General features: G+C 43.0%; 1 protein-coding gene across 1 annotated transcript in view; it reads right to left on the bottom strand.

Moving 5' to 3' along the window:
* Positions 1-20,508, bottom strand: part of PPM1L (protein phosphatase, Mg2+/Mn2+ dependent 1L) — a 68,975-nt gene extending 48,467 nt beyond the window's left edge. Inside the window, exon 1 of the mRNA XM_036389117.2 lies at positions 19,736-20,508. Within this exon, the coding sequence (XP_036245010.1) occupies positions 19,736-20,134 (399 nt within the window). The 5' untranslated portion in view covers positions 20,135-20,508. The remainder of the gene's footprint in view (positions 1-19,735) is intronic.
* Between the last annotated feature and the right edge of the window lie 1,753 nt (positions 20,509-22,261).

Here is a 22,261-nt window from a genome sequence, read left to right as displayed (position 1 = left end):
AAAATGAAAGAAAAAGTTTCATCTGTATGATTTCTACGGTGGTTCAGAAACTTAAAACAATAATAATAATAATAATAATAATAATAATAATAATAATAATAATAATAATAATAATAAAGTAAAAATGAAAAAATAAAAATTCAAAATGAAAGAAGAAGTTTCATCTGTATGATTTCTGCAGTGGTTCAGAAACTTCAAAAACATTAATAATAATAATAATAATAATAAAAAATTAAAAAGTAAAAATGAAAAAATAAAAATTCAAAATGAAAGAAAAAGTTTCATCTGTATGATTTCTACGGTGGTTCAGAAACTTAAAATAATAATAATAATAATAATAATAATAATAATAAGAAGAAGAAGAAGAAGAAGAAGAAGAAGAAGAAGTAAAAATGAAAAAATAAAAATTCAAAATGAAAGAAAAAGTTTCATCTGTATGATTTCTACAGTGGTTCAGAAACTTAAAACAATAATAATAATAATAATAATAATAATAATAATAATAATAAAGTAAAAATGAAAAAATAAAAATTCAAAATGAAAGAAGCAGTTTCATCTGTATGATTTCTGCAGTGGTTCAGAAACTTAAAATAATAATAATAATAATAATAATAATAATAATAATAATAATAATAATAATAATAATAAGTAAAAATGAAAAAATAAAAATTCAAAATGAAAGAAGAAGTTTCATCTGTATGATTTCTACAGTGGTTCAGAAACTTAAAATAATAATAATAATAATAATAATAATAATAATAATAATAATAATAATAATAATAATAATAAAGTAAAAATGAAAAAATAAAAATTCAAAATGAAAGAAAAAGTTTCATCTGTATGATTTCTACGGTGGTTCAGAAACTTAAAACAATAATAATAATAATAATAATAATAATAATAATAATAATAATAATAATAATAATAATAATAATAATAATAATAATAATATAAAAATTAAAAAGTAAAAATTAAAAAAGAAAAATTCAAAATGAAAGAAGAAGTTTCATCTGTATGATTTCTACAGTGGTTCAGAAACTTAAAACAATAATAATAATAATAATAATAATAATAATTTTTTTAAGTTCAGAAACTTAAAATAGTCATAACAACATGGTTTTGGAACAGTAAGTAAGAATCAAATTGAGACTGAAAACCTGAAGTTCTTAGAGATTAACATCCTTTACACTCCAGCAGAATTTTCTCTTCTTTTCTACCTTCCTTCAATGTGGAAATACTTGCAAGTTTTTCAAATATTAACTGTTCAAAAAGGAAATGTGCACTGAGCTCTGCAATCAGTATTTGCCATGGGATGGTCATTACCTCAAAACAACCCTAAAGAAGCCCCTGTTATTTATTGGGATTGAGGAAGATCAAATAATCAGAGTATGACAGTAAAATGAGTATGAAATGAGTATGAAATGAGTATAAAATAAGTATTAAATGAATATAAAGTCAGTATAAAGTGAATAGGAAATGAGTATAAAATGAATATTATCACATCCACATTTTAAAAATTAAACTGCATTATTTCTCTGAAGAGAATTTGTATCTTAAGACAGGATTAATTCCAGATGGGGGCTAATAAATCCAACAATAATAAATAATTCTAAATGGAATTTAACAATCTGGATGTAGATGGTTTTGAAGCACGAACAGAGAAGCCTGCAAAGCGCTATCCAATAAATAAATAAATTAAAAAATCCAAAAATGGTTTTAGAGGCTCGTGTTTACAGCAGCTACTCAAAATATTTGGAGAGCAAGCTGTGCTTTGCCCCAGGAAGGGTCAGGGAGGGGAGGTTTTGGGATCTGGCCCCCGTTTTGGAGGCAGGAACATCACAAAGCTCAGCCTCGCACGTGCCAACCCCACTCTGCACCTGGAACAACCCAAAGGAACGAATCCTGCAGCCCCTCGTGGCACACAGCCCTGAGCCCCAGCAATGCCCACGCATTCCCCACCTCCTGGCCCTGACTTCCACTCCTGACATTGGGCTCTGAGAAATTCAAAGTGCAGCTTCTCAGTGGGACCTCCTGTAGCTGGGGAAGCATCGCCACGTTTCCTCGGAGCATTTTTAATTTTTTGCTACAGGAATCTCCACAGTTTTGCTTCCATAAGGCACCAAGCTTTGCTTAGCTGGGTTTTCCCCTGTGTTTTGCCAGTGTTTTTGCTCTGCTGGACTGACACCCACGAGCTCAGCAGGCTCTGAGCAGGTCCCAGGGCGTTCCCTGACATCAGGAATTGTTCTCATTCCACTCCAGCTCTGTCAGCCAAGCGAGGGCTGCAAACACCAGCTGGGACAGCCAGGAGAGGACAGGCAGCAGGGCTGGACATCCCAAAAAAAAGCAGGGATGAACTGGATCCAGCTGCAGCCTCAGCCTCTTTCTGCCCTTTCTCAGCTCTCTTCACATCCTGCCTAATTTTGGGGTTTTTCCAGCTTCTGTTTCCATCTCCTCCAGATCAATGCCCTGCAAGGAAAGCAGCATCAGGATTCCACCCAGGGAGCCATGCATTATTCAGCCAAGATAAAGCTACACTTTTTTGTTCCCTGGGTGGGAGAATTTGAAAAATTGATGAATTTCAATTTTAGGGCAAAGTTTCAAGCAACCTTTACAAAATGGGAGGAAAAAGTTGCTCCAAGAAGCTCTCCCACCTGCAGCTGCCCTGGCACAGCAAGGACTGGAGGACAAGCATCCCTTACAGTCAGTTTGGATACCTGTAACAAGAAATAAATTAAACATCACTGATCCTACAACACTTTGGGTTAGGAAGGATCCTAAAGATCACTCATTCCACTGGCCCAGAGTGCTCAGGCCATTTCTGAAATGATCCAGATGTAAGAACTGGTTTTGGTTTAAAGATGACCCCTCTCAGCTGCTCATAAACCTCTATTAAATGTATTTTGAGGGTAGAAATCCAAGAAAAGGAGCATTTTGGAGCTGCTGCTGTTCACATCCATGACCCCACAAATGCTTCTCCCCACGCTCGATTCATGACATGAATTTCTATGCAAATTCCTTGTCCAGAAAAATGCATTGCTAACTCTGATGAAATCCAGAGATTGTGCTCTGCAAACTTCCCTGCTCGTGCTTCAAAACCATCTAAATCCAGATTGTTTCATTCCATTTAGAATTTGGTTTTTGAGACATAAGGATTTAAAAAGCTGCATGTGAAATAAGAAAACCCAATACCCACAGAATGAGTAATTAGTGCTGAAATCTCTCACACAGAGCAGAATTTAACTCAGATATTCTTATCTTTACCAAAATTCAATTAACAAATGAATTGATTTGGAAAGGAAAAAGGGAAGGGAAAGGAAAAAGGGAAGGGAAAGGAAAAAGGGAAGGGAAGGGAAGGGAAGGGAAGGGAAGGGAAGGGAAGGGAAGGAAAGGGAAGGAAAGGAAAGGAAAGGAAAGGAAAGGAAAGGAAAGGAAAGGAAAGGAAAGGAAAGGAAAGGAAAGGAAAGGAAAGGAAAGGAAAGGAAAGGAAAGGAAAGGAAAGGAAAGGAAAGGAAAGGAAAGGAAAGGAAAGGGGATTTTACTTGTTTCACTGTTCTTTTTAAACTTTCCCTCAAACGTCCTTTGGGCTGCTGAGACCTTCAGTTTATTTTTTGATAAATGAAGAAGTGGAGCTCTTTTTGTGCTGTCCCTTAATGCCATAAATTCTGCACATAAAAGAGGGAGGCAGGGATAAGAAAGCCCCATTTCCAGTGCCAGGTATCCAAGGAATGCACCTGGGACTTCAACCCAGCCTGACTTCGGCCCCTTTGGATTCCAGCTGCATTTTACAACAGCTCCACTCCTACCCAGGTGATGCAGATAAGACCCAATTAAAATGGTAACTAACTCCAGGAAGTTCAAACTTCAGATATTGAAAACCATCTCACCTGAAAGAGTCAATGTTTACATGGACACTTCTGAATACTCAAACTCCAGTGCAGGCAGCTGAAAAGCCTGGAGTGCTCCAATATGTCCTAAATTATTCCCTTGGAGTATTTTTCTACTCATCACATTTACTTGGAGTATTTTTCTACTCATCACATGCAGTGCTGCAGCCTGACCCTTGTGATACAACACAAAAGGGCAAATAAATTGCTTAAAAAAAAAAGTTTTAAAATTAAACTGTATCAATCAAATTTATTTCTCAAAGCCTGAGAATATACTCTATCACCTTAAAAAATGTAATTAAAATATTTACTAACTCCAAGAGGTTCACATGGCCTGGGATATTGAAAACCATCACCTAAAGAGTCAATGTTTACATGGACACTTCTGAATACTCAAACTCCAGCACAGGCAGCTCAAAAGCCTGGAGTGCTCCAATATATCCCAAGTTATTCCCTAAATTTATTTGGAGTATTTTTCTACTCATGACATGCAGTGCTGCAGCCTGACCCTTGTGATACAACACAAAAGGGCAAATAAGCTGTTGCTGGTTTTTTAAAACGTTTAAAAGTAAAACTATCAACAAAACTTATTTCTCAAAGCCTAAGAATATACTCTATCACCTTAAAAAATGTAATTAAAATATTTACTAACTCCAAGAGGTTCACACGGCCTGGGATATTGAAAACCATCACCTGGAAGAGTGAATGCTTACATGGAAACTTCAAAATACTCAAACTCCAGTGCAGGCAGCTCAAAAGCCTGGAGTGCTCCAATATATCCCAAGTTATTCCCTGAATTTACCTGGAGTATTTTTCTACTCATGACATGCAGTGCTGCAGCCTGACCCTTGTGATACAACACAAAAGGGCAAATAAATTGCTTAAAAACACCCCAAAAAACAACACAAAAAGTTGTTTAAAAGTAAAACTACCAACAAAATCAATTTCTCAAATCCTGAGAATATACTCTATCATTCTAACTAAAATGTTTGCTAACTCCAAGAGGTTCACATGGCCTGGGACAGTGATAATTCTCACCCTGAGTGGGCGCAGTGAGCCCTGCCCTGTGCCTGGCACAAAGGGCAGGATAACTCCACAGGAGTGATAGCTCAGTGTTGATAACTCAGTGTGTGATAGCTCAGTGTTGATAGCTCAGTGTTGATAACTCAGTGTTGATAACTCAGTGTTGATAACTCAGTGTTGATAGCTCAGTGTTGATAGCTCAGTGTTGATAACTCAGTGTTGATAACTCAGTGGTGATAACTCAGTGGTGATAACTCAGTGATAGCTCCACAGGTGCCCAGGGATGGGAGCTGTGCTGCCAGGAGAGCACAAAGAGCTTTGCTGGAGTGTTTGGATGCATTTCCCTGCTCTGAACACGCTCCTGGCAGCCTCTTGAACCCTGACATTTCAATAATGCCATCCCTGGCTGGGAGAGCTTCATGAGAGCAGGAGAAAAGGCACCTCTGATGTGGTTTCAAAGTGGTTATTGGGGAGCTGAGATCCTCTGGCAGGCCAGGGCTGAGTGGGAGCTCATTCCTACCACTAATTACTTCTCCCTACAAAATATTTACATATTTGCTGCTTTTGGCCATTCATTATCTCTCTCTTTTTTTTTCTTTTTTCCCCCCTAACACGTCACCAATTCTTGCTGCACAAAAATAATGCCTGTAGGTTCTTTCCTGTGGTGTGGAGCTGTCTAAGCTTTAGGCAATAACAAAATCCTGTTCAGCTTTCTTCATTTGATTTCCCCTCCTCACGTGGCTGTACAGAGGGAGGATAAAACACAGGCCAGCCTCACCCACAATGTAATTAATTTAATTTCTTTTTATTGTTCCCAGCTCGTCCCTGGTCACCTTGAAACGCCCCCCACTGCTAAGAGCAGTTTTCCTGCAATACACAACTTTAATTCAAGACAGATCTGGAGGTTTTAAATGTTCTATTAAGGGAACTTTGAAAGTGAAAACCAAAAAACCACTTAACTCGATCTTCTGGGGCGTTTTCATCAGAAGAACAAACCCTGTTATGTTCCCTAATTTAACTTTCTTTTTCTTTATTTAAATCAGAGCACCGTGCACATGCCCACATTGCCATTCTCTGAGGAGTTGGGCTCTTGGATCAAAAGCTTCCAGGAGGTTTTTAGTTTTTCCAGGGCACGTTTTTAACTCTCAACAGCAGAAAATAAGGAAGAGTTGAGCCCCAGGAACCCACCCTGCAGCACCTGCAGCCCTTCAGCCAGAGGCACCGCTTCCATTTCCTGCAGATTCTCCTTTGTGCTGCTCCAGAGAGGGCAAATTATTCCAAACTTTCCAGTCCTGCCTGCATGGACAGGCTCCTGCTGGCAAGGAGAGGGAACAGCAGGTTCATTTCCCAGGGATCAGTGAGCACAGGGGTGATGCTCTCAGAGAAAAGGGCTGAACTTTCGGGGTTAATTCACCTTTGGGGTTAATTCACCTTTGGGGTGTCCTGAAGCCACCACATCTCTAGAAAGGAAAAGACTTTTCTTGTTTTGCTGTTGCTTTTTAAACTTTCCCTCAAACCTCCCTTCGGGCTGCTGAGACCTTCAGTTTATTTTTTGGTAAATGAAGAAGTGGAGCTCTGTTTGTGCTGTCCCTTAATGCCATAAATTCTGCACATAAGAGGAAGGCAGGGATAAGAAAGCCCCACTTCCCCACCCCTGCCTGGCTATTTAGATCACTTTTTGTGACCTAAAACCACTGTTTCAAACCAAAATGCACCTAAAAGATGCCCAACAGCTCAGGGTTGGGCCAGGTTCAAACCAGGGTTTCTCATTTTGGTGTGAAAAAACCACCCAGGCCCACGATCTGGACTGAGAATTGGTGCTGCCCTGTCTTAGGTGCCATTAATTTCTTAATAATGCCATTAAACAAAGAAGGTGGGGCCGGCAGAGCCCAGCAGGAAGGTGCTGGTGTCACATTAAATAACAGAAGGCACACAGGGGGAGTCTCACACATACACAAAAAAAAGAAGGAGCAGTTGCCTGTGGGAGAAAACAAGAGAGGGGCTACAAATTTCTATTTTCAGTTGTGTTCCTGACTTGTATGAGAGCAGCCAAGAGACATAAGCAGAAATTTGAGCCTGTAAAATGAGCTGGAAACACCTGTTCCCAGAGGTATACCATGTTTTTGTGACCCACTTTTGAGAGGCCTTCAATCTGAGGCCCAGGGGTCAATTAAAGCCACTGAGACAGAAAAAACCACAAAGTTTTCAATTTTTGTATTAAAAAAAGTCTCAATTGAATGGTGTTTGCCACTGGAATGGTGTTTAGCTCTCCTGCCAATTGCAGGTGCTGGGAAACTCAGCAACAAAACATTCCAGTAAAAATATCTCTTTTCTATAATAGGTTTGAGGTTACAGCCTCTCCTGTTACTCACCCACACCGTCTTCCCTCCCAGTCAGGTTTTTCCTTAATAAGCTGGACACCACTGTGCCAAAAAAGCTTTTAAAAGCTGCACTTGAGACGACTCCTTCCAATCTGCAGCTGCAAACCCTGTCCTGTGGCATCCGAGGCTGCCTGCAGCTCAGCTCTCAGTGCAATGTTTACAGGGACACTTCAGAACACACCAGCTCCAGCTCCAGCAGCTGGAAAGCCTGGAGTGCTCCAGTACATCCCAAGAGATTCCTTAAATTTATTGGGAGTATTTTTCTACTCATCACAAGCAGTGCTGCAGCCTGACCCCGTGTGCAGCCACTGCCCAGAGCTGTGACACAACACAAAAAGGTAAATAAGTTGTTTAAAAGAATAAAAAAGTTTAAAAATATATAAAACTATCAACAAAATTTATTTCTCAAAGCCTGAGAATATACTCTATCATCTTAAAAAAATCTAATTAAAATGTTTACTAACTCCAAGAGGTTCACATGGCCTGGGATATGGAAAACCATCACACCTGAAAGAGTGAATGTTTACAGGGACACTTCAGAACACACAAACTCCAACTCCAGCAGCTGGAAAGCCTGGAGTGCTCCAACAACACCTAAATTATTTCCTAAATTTATTTGGAGTATTTTTCTACTCATGACATGCAGTGCTGCAGCCTGACCCCGTGTGCAGCCACTGCCCAGAGCTGTGATACAACACAAAAAAGTAAATAAGTTGTTTAAAAGAATAAAAAAGTTTAAAAATATATAAAACTATCAACAAAATTTATTTCTCAAAGCCTGAGAATATACTCTATAATCTTAAAAAAATCTAATTAAAATGTTTCCCAACTCCAAAAGGTTCACATGACCTGGGATATTGAAAATCATCACACCTAAAAGAGTGAATGTTAAGTTACCTATTTTTTTTTATTGTTTAAAAATAGAACTATTAACAAAATTTATTTCTCCAAGCCTGAGAATATACTCTATCACCCTAATATGATAATTAATTAGAATTATAGATGTAAACAGCACATGTTTGCCTCTGAAGGTTAAAGAAAAAAGAGTTATTGAAGTGGTAACCAGCTCCTAGGAGTTTCTCCTCAAAGCAGGAAAAAAAAGTGTGGTTTTGAAAATAATTGATTATTTTGCCATCATTCTCTTTGAAGATGTGGTTACCATGAGCAGAATTATCTCCAGTTCTTGTTTGTCTATGATTCCAGTTATAAATAGAGTCTGAGGAGAAGGTTCCTGATCTCATCACAGTATTCAGCTTCTTATTTAGCTTTTCATTCTGCTTTTATTTACAGTAATAATATCCACAAAAACGAGAAAAAAACAGGGAAAAAAAGCCCAACCTCACCCAACTAAACACTGGTAGTAAATACCATTCTGCCTCAATGCAAAATAAAAATAATGTGAATATATCAGGGTACATAACAGCTAAAAAAGAATTCAGGTTGACGATTTGCATATTTGTCAATTTAAACCATCACAGAAAGTGCTTATTTAAAGCACTGATTGAAATAATTCTATCCCGGAGGCAGGAGATTACTCCTGCCCTCAAAGTTAAAAATAATATCCCCATTAACCTCAGCAACAATTTCCTAATTGCCAAGGATTACAAATCTTTCATGCAATGCTCATCCTCTGAGAATTCCCTGACTGCTTCACTCCCAAACCACTCCTGTGACTGCAGTCCTCAGGCTTTTCAAAGATCAAACTCCAGGGATGGTTTTTGTGTGACATTGAGGAAAACGAGGGTGTGTCACCCCAAATTCCCTGTGGATGAAGCAGCTCTGTATTAATATTGATGTTGATGGGGCTCTCCTCTGCTGGGTGATGCCAACTGGCACCGGCACCATGGAGCAGCAGCTGCTCCCACACTTTGTTCCCTCTGTCCTGAGCAACAGCTCGGGCTGGAGTTTGTGCCAGCAAGGCAGAGATGTGGCAGAAACAAAGAGGGCAAAGTTTAGTGCCCAAAGCACCCGGGGTTACAGCACTGGAAGGGATTTTTGGAGAGGAACAAAGGAGAGCTGCCAAAACATGGGGCCTGCTGCTTGCCCCAGCCTCTGAGGGAAAACCAGGATCTGCCTGAGCAGGAATCACCTCAAATAAATCCAGCACCAAAGAAAACCAGGATCAGCCTGAGCAGGAATCACCTCAAACAAATCCAGCACCAAAGAAAACCAGAATCAGCCTGAGCAGGAATCACCTCAAACAAATCCAGCACCAAAGAAAACCAGAATCAGCCTGAGCAGGAATCACCTAAAATAAATCCAGCACCAAATAAAACCAGAATTATCCTGGCACATGAATCATCCCAAACAAATCCAACACCAAATAAAACCGGGATCATCCTGACCCAGGAATCACGTAAAATGAATCCTGCACCAAACAAAACCAGGATGATCCTGACCCAGGAATCACCTCAAACAAATCCAGCACCAAATAAAACCAGAATCATCCTGGCACAGGAATCACCTAAAACAAATCCAGCTGAGAGGGAAAACCAGGATCATACTGACCCAGGAATCACCTCAAACAAATCCAACACCAAACAAAACCAGGATGGATCCTGACTCAGGAATGACCTAAAATAAATCCTGCACCAAATAAAACCAGAATGATCCTGGCCCAGGAATCACCTCTCACACAAATCCAGTGTGGAAGGAAAACCAGGATCATCCTGACCCAGGAACCACCTCAAACAAATCCAGCACCAAACAAAACCAGGATCATCCTGACCCAGGAACCACCTCAAACAAATCCAACACCAAATAAAACCAGGATGATCCTGGCACAGGAATCACCTCAAACAAATCCAGCACCAAACAAAACCAGGATCAGCCTGACCCAGGAATCACCTCAAACAAATCCAGCACCAAATAAAAACAGGATGATCCTGGCACATGAATCATCTCACACACAAATCCTGTGTGGAGGGAAAACCAGGATCAGCCTGACCCAGGAATCACCTCAAACAAATCCAACACCAAACAAAACCAGAATGATCCTGACCCAGGAATCACCTCAAACAAATCCAACACCAAATAAAACCGGGATCATCCTGACCCAGGAATCACCTCAAACAAATCCAGCTGAGAGGGAAAACCAGGATCAGCCTGACCCAGGAATCACCTCAAACAAATCCAGCACCAAATAAAACCAGAATCAGCCTGACCCAGGAATCACCTCAAACAAATCCAACACCAAATAAAACCGGGATCATCCTGACCCAGGAATCACCTCAAACAAATCCTGCACCAAATAAAACCAGGATGATCCTGACCCAGGAATCACCTCAAACAAATCCAACACCAAATAAAACCGGGATCATCCTGACCCAGGAATCACCTAAAATAAATCCTGCACCAAATAAAACCAGGATGATCCTGACCCAGGATTCACCTCTCACACAAATCCAGCCCCTCAGGTGTTGGATGGACTCCACCAGTTTGGCATCTCCCACCAAAGTGCACATCCCTGAGTTAACTCCACTTTGGGGAACTGGGATTGTCTCCTCCCCAGGGCTGCTGCTTCTCTCTTCCTTGGGAGCTGGAGACTGGTTTTTCCTACTTCTCCTGGTCTAATTCCCCTTTTCTTCCACACCAACAAAGAGCCAAACTTCAGATGTGATTCCCCTTTTTTCACCAACCTTCAGCCAGGATTTTCCCTTTCCTTCCACACCAATAAAGGGCCAAACTTCAGCTGTGGTTCCCCTTTTCTCCCACAACAATGACCAGCCAAACTTCAGATAATTAGGAATAAATATCCAATGAAAAATTAGATTTGTTTGGTGGGATTATCCAGACTGCTGCCCAACTTCCCTGATTCCCAGCAGAATAAAACCACAGGAACCACATCACATATATCCCACACTAAAAAAAAACCCAGCACGAAAAGCACCTTCTACATCCTACATAATGTCTTAGACATCTCCAAAAACACTTGAGCAATAAAAAAAAAAGCTATAAAAATCAGAAAAACACCATTCACTCTGCAAAGCACGAAAGCAGATGAAAGCTCAGGGGTATAAACATCAAGAACACTAAAGAGACAAGCATGTTCCTTCTCCCCTTCCTCCTACTCCCACGCTTCATTCCTGAAGCACACAGCTTTGGACAGAGATTTTATTTCGTGCCAACCACAATCAGATATTTCAATACCTCAGTGTTTGTCTGGAGGGAGCACACATTCCAGGGAAAATGCAGTGCATGCACAGATTACCTGGAAATAAATCACATTCCCATTTAAAATGAAGCTTAAAGAAGTGGCACAGCACAGAGCTGTATTATGGACCACGCACTTTTCTCTCAGAAGAAATGTTTCACACCCTCCAGCAGTTTTCTTTCGGGAAGAGAATGAAAAAGTAAAGAGATTTATTAGATTAAAAAGCATATTGATTGAAAGCAGTGCTGTATGACAGCTTCAGCTATTATAACAGAACTTAATAAAATCAAATGTTTACCCCTGAAGGGGATTTTGAGGGAAAAACATAAAAAAGGCTTTATCAACACTTATGACAATGAGCAAATCTGCAAGGGATAACATTTTGGTGCTGAAAGTAAATGCAAATAAGTGCTCATTTCTCCAGGGGAGCTTTGAGGTTTGCCCACACGAGGAGCCATGGCTGATGTGGCTCAGCAGTGAAAACACCTCCTGTGATTGTGTGGCTGGAGCTTGTGTCAGCTGCTCCCACAGCTGGGAGCAGGCAGGGTCACAGATGATGAGAGCAGGAGATGCTCCAGCATCACTGCCAGCTTGTAGGAGCAGCAGGCTTGGTGATGGGCTTGACCCAAAGAATGACACTCCTTCCTCCCTGCCCTTGTCCCCTTGGCTCATCCTTCCCTCCCCTTGTCCACTCTGCTCATCCCTCCTTCCTTCCTTCCTTCCCTCTGCTCAGCCCTCCTTCCCTTTGTCCACTCTGCTCATTCCACCTTCCTTTGGTCCACTCTGCTCACCCCTCTTTCCCTTTGTTCACTTTGTTTATCCCTTCTTCCTTCCCTTTGCCCACTCTGCTCATCCTTCCCTCCCCTTGACTGCTTTGCTCACCCCTCCTTTCCCTTGCCCACTCTGCTCATCCCTTCTTCCTTCCCCTTGCCCACTCTGCTCATCCCTTCTTCCTTCCCCTTGTCCACTCTGCTCATCCCTTCTTCCTTCCCCTTGTCCACTCTGCTCATCCCTTCTTCCTTCCCCTTGTCCACTCTGCTCATCCCTTCTTCCTTCCCCTTGTCCACTCTGCTCATCCCTTCTTCCTTCCCCTTGTCCACTCTGCTCATCCCTTCTTCCTTCCCCTTGTCCACTCTGCTCATCCCTTCTTCCTTCCCCTTGTCCACTCTGCTCATCCCTTTCTCTTTTTCCACTCTTCCCCTCTTTCCCCCGTCCCCTTTTCTGCCCCCTCTTTCCCCCGTCCCCTTTTCTGCCCCCTCTTTCCCCCGTCCCCTTTTCTGCCCCCTCTTTCCCTCTGTGCCCTTTGCTCCTCACCCAACACCCCAATCCCAAGATCCCAGCTCAGTGTTTCCACCACCAGCTGCTTTTCTGGGATGGCTTTTCCGCAGGAGCAGAAAGAAAGGTGGATTTCTCCTCCACCCACATTATTTGATGGCAAACCACTCCAGAGCTGAGAGCCTGCTTTTAACAACAGCTTTCTGTTATTTCTGGTTTTTAGCAGGACCAAAATATTTCCCTTGATCCTTCCTGGATCAGGCCTGATCTGGTCCAAGCTGTATTTGCCATATAAACATCAATTTCACAGCACAAATGAACAGTTATTTCAACTAAAATTTACTATTCTCACCAGTCTTACTTACCCTGAGTATTTGTCAGTATTCTGGCACCTGCAACCCTTTCTTCTCTCGTAAACTGTAATGAAATTTGCATTTTTTCAAAGCTGTGCTGCTTTCAAATGAAACTTATTTTGGCACGAGCTTTAAACTGCTTTAATAAAACCACCAGTATTTAACACTGAAGTGTTAAACACCAGCTAAAAAACAGGAGTAAAAGCAGATAAAACAGCCCAAAAGAGAGGAAAAAAAATCTGCAGCTTGTTCCACCTCCTGATTTTACACACAAATGGCAACAGCCTGGAGATCCAGCATGGACATTTTTGTCAGGATGAAAACTCCCTTTTGGGATTGCCTCATCTGTAGCCTTTGCTGTTTCCTGACCTTCTGGAAACTCCACAGGCTCATAAAGAATTAGGGTCATCAAATGCTGATGACCTTCTCCTACATGGGAGAACTCCTGCGCTGGGGTTGAGCCAGAGGAACTGGTCTGGCCAGCTGGGCTGGGATCTGGTGAACCTGAGCTCTAGGAGGAGCAGCCAGAGGGAACCTGGAGCTCCAAAATCTGTGTTAAAGCACATTCCAGGAGGGCTGGAATGGGCACAGCTCCTTGGGACACAGCATTCCCTGAGGGTTTGGGGGATGAGGGACAAAAGTGTGGCCAAGGACCAGCAGGGATGAGGAATGGGGGTGAGGAGTCTGTGTGGGGCACAGAGCAGGGGGTGCAGTAGGGCCCAAAGGGTGCTGACCTCACTTAAACTTGGAGAATTTACCAAAAAATATGGAGCGAAAAACTGGAGCAAGAGGCGTGTGACTTTCTGTGCATAACTAGAGCAGCTGCTGCCCTTCAATTGGGTTTGGGAAGTCTCCCTGCAAGGGCAGAGATTCAAAGCAGGAGGAGCACACGAGCATTTTGCTCCTTTTCCCAGATCTGTCAGGGTTTCTGTGCTGTGCTCTGAGGGAAGGGCAAGACCTGAGACAAATGAGTGCCAGGTACCTCTGCACTGCCTTCCCTACACTGGTTTGGGGTGCAAGGGACCCTAAAGCCCATCTCATCCCATGGGCAGGGACACCTCCCACTGGACCAGGATGCTCCAAACCCTGGATTTGGACACTTCCAGGGCTGGATCCCAAAACCTGGCAGATCCCACAGCATGATCCCCCTCATTTCTGAGCAGATCAACGTGTCCAAAGGCTGCTGGGGCTGAGGAATTTCACTGCAGAGCCGGCAATACCTGCGTGCTGAGGAAGACACAAAACCCCAGATGAAGAGGGGCAGGGCTGAAAAGTCCTGAGAAAATGAAGAAAAAATTGAGAAGCGCCAAAAGCAGCGCGTGGGAATCCTGCCACGAGCATGGGACAAGCCCACAGTGCCAAAACTGCTGCAGGAAACTGCAGCCACCAGCAGGAACCAGCCAGCAGCAAACACAGCAACCACGTGCCAGGAGATTGTTTCAGAAGTGAAACTGCCAGAAGCCAAATCACAGCTTTAAGGCACAATTTACACCGTAAATATTTGGGTTTCTAGCAAAAAGGGAGGGAGGAGAAATCCTACTGTGCTCCAAAAGAGCTGCTGGAAACACCACATTGGAGGCAGAGCAATCTGCTGGTTTAATTAACCCTCGTGACACAGGACCTGAATTTTTTTTTCTCTCACGCTATTAAACACAAAAATATCCAAACTCCTGAGCTATGGAACAGAAATGATTAAAATCCCACTGCTCCAAGATTGTTTCCTCCCCATGCACAGCAATTCCCAACAGGGACACGTCCCGTGGAGGAGTCCTGAGTTCCTCAAGTTCATGGGGAAAACTTCAATGACTTTCATAATCTGAAAGCACCTCATAATCAAAATTGATTTCATTAAACCAGTGGCAATCTGTTGGCAGCCTGAGACAGGGAAACACCGATTAAAACAAAGCTGGCAAAACACATAAAAAATTAATTGACTTCTTGATTGCTATCAAAATTGAAAAAAGGCTCAATCCTACACCCAATGATACAGCCCTGAATGGCAGCAATTAAAGTCCCTCTTTCCAATTACAGCTTTTTACAGCATTTAAATCAATTTTTGTACAGCAAATGAGCGTAGTGTTTAACCCTGAATCGAATCAGCATGGTGTTGTGGGCTAAAAATCATAATCCTGGAGCTTGATATGCAAGAATAAAACTCAGATAAACTGAACAAAATGACAGGAATGTTCCTGTAGATCATTTCTGACTCGTGTTTTAGGCCACTGGAGGGGAATTCATAAGCAGATTTGGGACTTGCCTATCAACATGACCTCACCTATATAAATATTTATTCAAACATTTGGGCACATTGCAGTAGATTCTAGATTAGAAACCAAAGGAAGTGACTATAAAAGGAAAACCGTGCTGGCAGTTTCTGTTTAAAAACTGCAACCCCTCAAAGACTTCTCCTTGCAACTGGGCAGTAACATCCAGAGAAACTCCAAAGCCTGTGTTTGATTTATTCCTACCTTTTATAAAATCCCAGTCCTGAATGGCCTCGACTCAGAAGCCTGATAGATAGATTTTCATTGCTGAGATTGCTGAAGTAGTTCAGCATCACAAGGATGGGGCTGGAATGAGAATTAGCAGATTTTAAAAAAAACCACCAAAAAATGAACTAAAATTGTGAAATTGGCAGCTTTCTCTTCTTTCAGCACAGCACAAAGACCTTCTGCTGTCAGGACCAGAGAGCTGCACTGGAATGCACAGCAGGTTTACTCAAGCACAGCTGGGACAGTGCCCTCTCCTCCAGGCCTCACCGCAGCACTCCCATCTCCAGAGCCTCACACCAGGCTCCTCAGGACTCTCCACCATTATCTTCTGACCTTTCCCTTTTTTTTATTCTTTTTTTTTTTTTTTTGTGTGTCTTTCTCAGTTAATCAGTAACCAGAGACTTCTGCCAGCACTTGGTCCTGGGGCTCAAGGTCCTGAGCCCCACGGAGCCACTTCCACACCGTTCTCTCCTTCCCCATTCCAGCTCCCCAGCCTTTCCCTGCGCTGGGAATAGAAAACAAAAATTAAAAGGTCTATTTTCCATCCTAAACCAATGGCTCAGCAGCTCCAGAGCCCAATTATTCCAGGCAGAAAAAGCTCTTACCCACAGCTACACATCATGAGGGACAAGTCTTGCCATGTCCCCGTTCAGGAGGTGGAGGGAAATAAAAAGAGACATTTTTTTATGAGACAGTTACTGAGCTGTAATTTCCCACATCCGTTTACAACTGCAAACAAGCCCAGGCAGAGGAAGGTACGATCTATTACCATAATTATTTTAAAAACCTTCACCCCACAGGGTTAGGAAAAAACCAATGATTTACAGCAGAGCCATAACTATAAAGCTGCAGATGGGAGCTGAGCTATTTTCCCCTTGTCTAATGCTGAGATCTCATTAAACTGCGTGCTTAAACCTTAAATATTTGAGAGTAAATGGTAGTTAAAATAGGGAAATCACTCTCATTAAGCCGCCAGCCTTTCCTCTGCTCAGCTTCTCAGCTCATCATTTGTTATTTGGTCATTTGTGGAGTTTTGCACTGCTCCATCTTCCAGCCTGGACAACCCCAAAATTCCTAACTAAAGGGAAAAGGGCAAGAAAAAAAAAAAGCACTCAAGCAATTTTTAAAGCTTAAAAAGAAACTGATGAGGGAACAGAAATTTTTTTCTTTTCTAAGTTCAATCACATTGAAGGATGATCCTTTGGCCAAAGTCATTCAGTGAGACAACAGGCAGCAACTTTTCTTTATTCTTTCTAAATCCAGAAAGATGAAAGGAAGATCTAGAAAGGTCTATTCTTTGACCTCGACCTGCTCTGCATCATCATTATTATTATTATTATCATCATCATCATTACCATTATATCTCCAAGAAATTAACTTTTATTATAAGAAATTTCTCCAAGAAATTAACCTTTAATAAAAGACTGCACCACACACCCCACATCCAATTTTCCCTCTGAAATCTTCTTGCCTTTCAGAAGTTACTGCACCAAACCAGAGCATTAATAATTATTTTTGCTTACTTCCTTCTCAAGCCACCCACAAAATCCAAAGCAATGTCTGCCAACCTATCCAGGCTAAAACTGGAAGCTGGAAGAGGAAATGACATAAGAGAAAAGTAGAATTTATGCAAAATGTTGGTGATATGAAAGCTCAGAAATCTTCATAAATTAGCAGTGCACAGTAATTGAAGCTGCTTCAATCATGCTCCTCCATCCTTCCACTTCAATGGGATATGGCAGGAAGTAATTAATGGAGACAGGCTCCCTTGCATATAGCTGCAAATAATTAACCTGGCCTCTCATTTCTGGTATTGGCTGTTTGGAAAAACAAATTTCTCCCCATTTAGAACACTTTGTTTCACACGTAACCCCAGGGATCAGCTGTTCTTGATTCTTTAAATATACATAAAGAAATTTAATGGGAGCCCATATGGAAAATTTAACCTTCACAAAGGCTTCGCTAAGTGCGTAGATGAAGTGTTTCACAGAGTATTTGATGTTTTTAAAAAATGAAAATAAATTGAGACATACAACCCCCCCCCCATTCAAACAGAGACTTAAAATGTGGTGTTATGTACTAGGGACTAAATAAGAGGATAAATTTTTATTTCTTCTCTCTTGTTTTCTACTCAAAATTACAAAACCTGCTTAGAATAAAAACTGTTCCTCATTATTTCTTCCTTTTTTTGCTGTATTCACAGCACACAGTTCATGTTCTTCTGAACAGTTTTACCTAAAATGTAAAACTCGTAACTAATTAGATCCTCAACTTATTTTTGTAGGAGTAAAGGCCATGAAGAACACTTAGGATTCCATTATGAATAACAGATGCGAGACGGGTACATTTATAAACCACTAAATTTAGAAAAGATCTGCAGAGAGTTCTGCTGAACCTTTCAAAATTAAAAACCTGCCTGTACTTTGCTACTGAATCCATCAGAGCAAGTTCTGAGGAAGCAGAATACAAAAGGCCAATGAGTTTTCCACGGATCCAGCATTAATGCGTGCCATGGATGGAATTTCAAGATGCCCAACAAAGCAGGCAATATCCACGGGGCACATTAGCTAAATGCCAACATTCCCTGTGTTAGTTGGGGGTTATTCAATACCCTCGGCTCGCCATCTCGTGCAGGGCAAGCTACAAAATTAATGAAAGAAATCAGATCCCCCTTGCAGCCAGGATCCCACAACCTCGGAGCGCTCTGTTTGAAAACACCACTCGGATATTTCCCCAATTGTTCGGGCCGCTCGGTTCCCACAAGGAAACTCGGCTCACACAAAGGCACGGCCCCGGCACCTTCCTCCCGGGCACAAAGGAGCCAGATGGCCCCAAGGAACCGCTCCTGTTCCTCCGGGAAAAGCTGGGAATGCTTTGGGACACACGGACATCGCCAGCCGTGCTCCATGGACATCGCCAGCCGCGCTCCTCCATGCCCAGGGAACTGCTGGCCTGAGAACACCAGGAGGAGCTGGCACTGCTGTGCCCACCTCAAATCAGACAAACAAAACCAGCCCAAAACAGTGCTCAGCATTTTTTATGAAGCCGACAATCCTCAATACCCAAAGAGTTTGCGTTCATTTAAAGGGGGCCAAACAGCCGGCACTGCAAGGAGAGCCCAGGTCCCTTCCCAAGCCTGGCAGCGGCTCCCGATGCCCAGCCCAGGGCCTGGATTTTCCAGGAGCCCTTCCAGGTTTAGCAGGGCAGCAGCTGCCACCCCTGTGCCCCGTGAGTGCCTGGGCACTGCCAGAGCTTTTCCAGGAAGGATTTGGACTCTTGGATCTGCAGGAACACCCTCCCTCACGGAAAATTCCCAGCATTTCTCCCATCACCCCAGCGGGTTCCCTCACACCCAGCCGGAGCTGCTTTTCCACACAAGGACGAACTCCTCGTCCTTGCCCACAGTTACGAAACGCGTGCCTTGTGCCACGCCAAAAGCTGCGTGGCAGCACCACATCCTAAAGGCAGAGGAAGCTGCAGTTCCAACATTTGTCATCCGCAAAGCCACGGAATACCCCGATCGTCAGCGTGCCCGGCAGAGCGCCGAGGTCGCCCAGCCCCGAGCGCCACGATGCCGGCTCTGCTGCCTTCCCTCCAGGGCAGGCACAGCGCGCTTTAATGACAAAAACTCCCAAACACAATTCCCAAACACCGCGTCGTGCTCGGCTCCCTGGACAGGGAATTACCCAGAGCACATTTTCCACACTTTAGCATCCTCAGCAGCGCTCCTGTTTCACCTCAGCCGATGAGCCCGGCTCTGTCCGGGGGAGCAGCCAGCCCGCTGCCAAAATCACATCACAGCACACTTGGCTGTAACAAAAGATGACTCCGGGGAGTTTGTGCTCATCATCGTTATTCCACGCACGTCAGAGCCACCTCCAGCAGCCTTGCCTTCAATTAAACCTCTACTACTGCAAAGGGCAAAGGGGGTATGGACACATTTGTGCCGTGCTGAGAGTGGAAGGGGTAAGGAGGGATAAAGGGAAGAGAGGATTACACAGCCCTTTTTCAGAGACAAAAAGCAAGGAAATCCCCTCCCCACAATGCACAAGACAACCACACAAACCTGGTGGGTGAGAACACATCCACGCCTTGCCTTGGACCATCCTCCCTCCCGCACCCCCCCTTTTTTTGGTGTTGTTGAATTATTGGTTATTTCCAGCTGAGAACTTGCCTCTCCTCCGTGCCCATCAAATATCCCGAAGATGGAGGGGTGAGTCTTGTTCACCAGGTCGGTGATTACTTCGAACCTGTCCTCCATGTGATCCCTGCGGCCTTGGATGGAGTAGACAGCCACGTTGTGGCTCTTGAACTCCCAGGTCTTGGAGAACTCAGCGTCCAGCACGTCTAAACCCCCGAGCCTGTCATTCTGCATGATCTCGGCCACCTTGCCCTTCACCATCTTCACCGCATCCCTGCTGGACTTAACAATGGTTTTCACCTCATCCGTGTGGAAGAAATAACTCCACAGGGCCAGGCTGATGCACAGCAAGAACAGGGTCTCCGGTCTGAGCAAGAAGTAACGCATGATCCGACCCAGCAGAGACAGCAAAGTCATTGTATCCTCTATCATTTATTATCGCGACCGTGTCTCCCCACAGCATGCAGCGGGGCGGCTCCGAGCCCGGGGCCGCTCGCTCAGTGCATGCTCGGCCGGCCGGGCAGCGCCGAGCCCCGCGCTCCGTTCTGCTCCGCTCCGCTCCGCTCGCTGCGGCTCCGCTCCCGCTGCTGCCGGCGGCCGCGCCCCGGCCCCGCGGCGCCCCGTCCGTGCCGCGGGGGCGCGGGCCCGCCGATGGATGCGCCGAGCGCTGCGCCGCCGGATGCCTCCTGAACGCCGCTGCCCGCCGCGGTTCGGCTCGGCTCGGCCGGGAGGTGGCTGCCAGGGCCGCCCGCGGTACCTGCGTCCCGTGTCCCCCGCGCCCGGCGCCGGCCCGCCCTCTTTCCACCCGGGCGGAGCGTCCCGGCCGCCGCCCCCGCCGCGCCGCTGAACTACAAATCCCGGCAGCCCCCGCGGGAGCGCGCCGGTGCGGGCGGAGTGTGGGGCATGCTGGGAGTTGTAGGCTGGGAGCGGCCGGGGAAGGAGGCAGGAGGAGGAAAAATGTATTTAATCAAAGTGATTTTAATAAAAATCAAAAATGTTTAAAATAAAAAAATCAAAATTATTTAATCAAAGTGTAATAAAAATTATTTAATCAAAGTGATTTAAATTAAAAAAATTTAAATTAAAAAAATCAAAATTATTTAATCAAAATGTAATTAAAATTACTTAATCAAAGTAATTTAATTAAAAAAATAAAATAAAAATTACTTATTAAAAATTTAATTAAAATTATTAATCAAAATGATTTAAATAAAAATTTTTCAAAATAAAAAATCAAAATTATTTAATCAAAGTGTTCTGAAAATTCTCTAATAAAAGTGATTTTAATAAAAATAAAAAAATTAAATAAATTTTTTTAATCAAAGTGTAATTAAAAATTACTTAATCAAAGTTATTTGGTTTTTGGAGCAACCTAGGATAGCGAGAAGTGTCCGTGCCCATAGGATGAGATACCTGTTAAAGTCCAACACAAACCATCCTGGGATTCTTCTAAAGGATGAAATTGACCCTTGTGCGTTTCCCAATCCCATTCAGAAGCTCGCAGTCAAAGCGGAAACAAAGCAGGATCTTGTCAATTGTTAAACCGGGAGTAGAGTTTGCCAAGGTAGCAAATTTTGTTGGAAAACCCTCAAAGCATCTTGCTTCTTTCTCTGCCCCCCTTGTGTAAATTGCCATTTTGCTGCACTGAAAACCACGAGCCGTGTGTGTGAGCAGAATAATGTATAATATAAATATTTCTATTTAAATATACACAATTAAATGCTGTGCCTGAGCTGTTTGCTGCCAGCTGCGGGGTGGAAAACAGAAAATCCATCACCCAACCAAACCAAACCATCAACCAACCCCAGAGAGCGCCAGAGCCGGCGTGAGAATCAAACACCTCAAACGCAAAGTGAATTAACAAACCACAGAACCCCAAAACTGAAATTCTGACTGACAAACTGTGAATTTCAGCTAGGGGCATCCCAGGTTTTCCAGCAGCTCCCACTCCCTCTGGACTTGTGTTGCTGTAAATTCTTTTTTTTTTCCACTTCTTCCAAAGATCAGCTGGAATAAATGACAGAACCTCAAGCCTGCTTAACCCAAAGTTAATAATTTCAGCCCTTCTGTGTTCCATTCTTCCATCCAGATCTGAAAAAACACCAAAATTAATGACAAATATTAATTATAACCATGACACTGCTTTAAACTTAAGACGTGCCCTCTGATAGCATTTTATTCAAAATTTTCCATTTCAGGCCTAGGAAAACCTCTCCCCCTTATCCTCCCCTCTGCCACAATGTGCTTGAGCTGACCCACAGATTTTTCTACCCAAAATGCCAAAATCTGCACCTGTGAGTTGGGGAATGTGGTACCAGCACAGGTGCTGCAGCACCTGTAGCTAATGAGGCTGATTAATTAACTTAAAGTACTTAATGAATACTGAGGCTGAGTGTCCTGAACAGAGGCAAACAAGAAGGAAATAATATTTATTATTCTACAGAAATGTGTAGTTGACAAAAAGCTGTGCAGCCAGTAATTCTAATAATATTGATATTAATGATATCTATTGTGGCTTTTTTTATATTAGGGAAAGATAAAGGAATGTAAAATAAGGAT

Source organism: Molothrus ater, chromosome 10 (assembly GCF_012460135.2).
Source record: "Molothrus ater isolate BHLD 08-10-18 breed brown headed cowbird chromosome 10, BPBGC_Mater_1.1, whole genome shotgun sequence".
Classification (NCBI taxonomy): domain Eukaryota; kingdom Metazoa; phylum Chordata; class Aves; order Passeriformes; family Icteridae; genus Molothrus; species Molothrus ater.
This window is presented reverse-complemented; position numbering and strand designations above follow the sequence as displayed.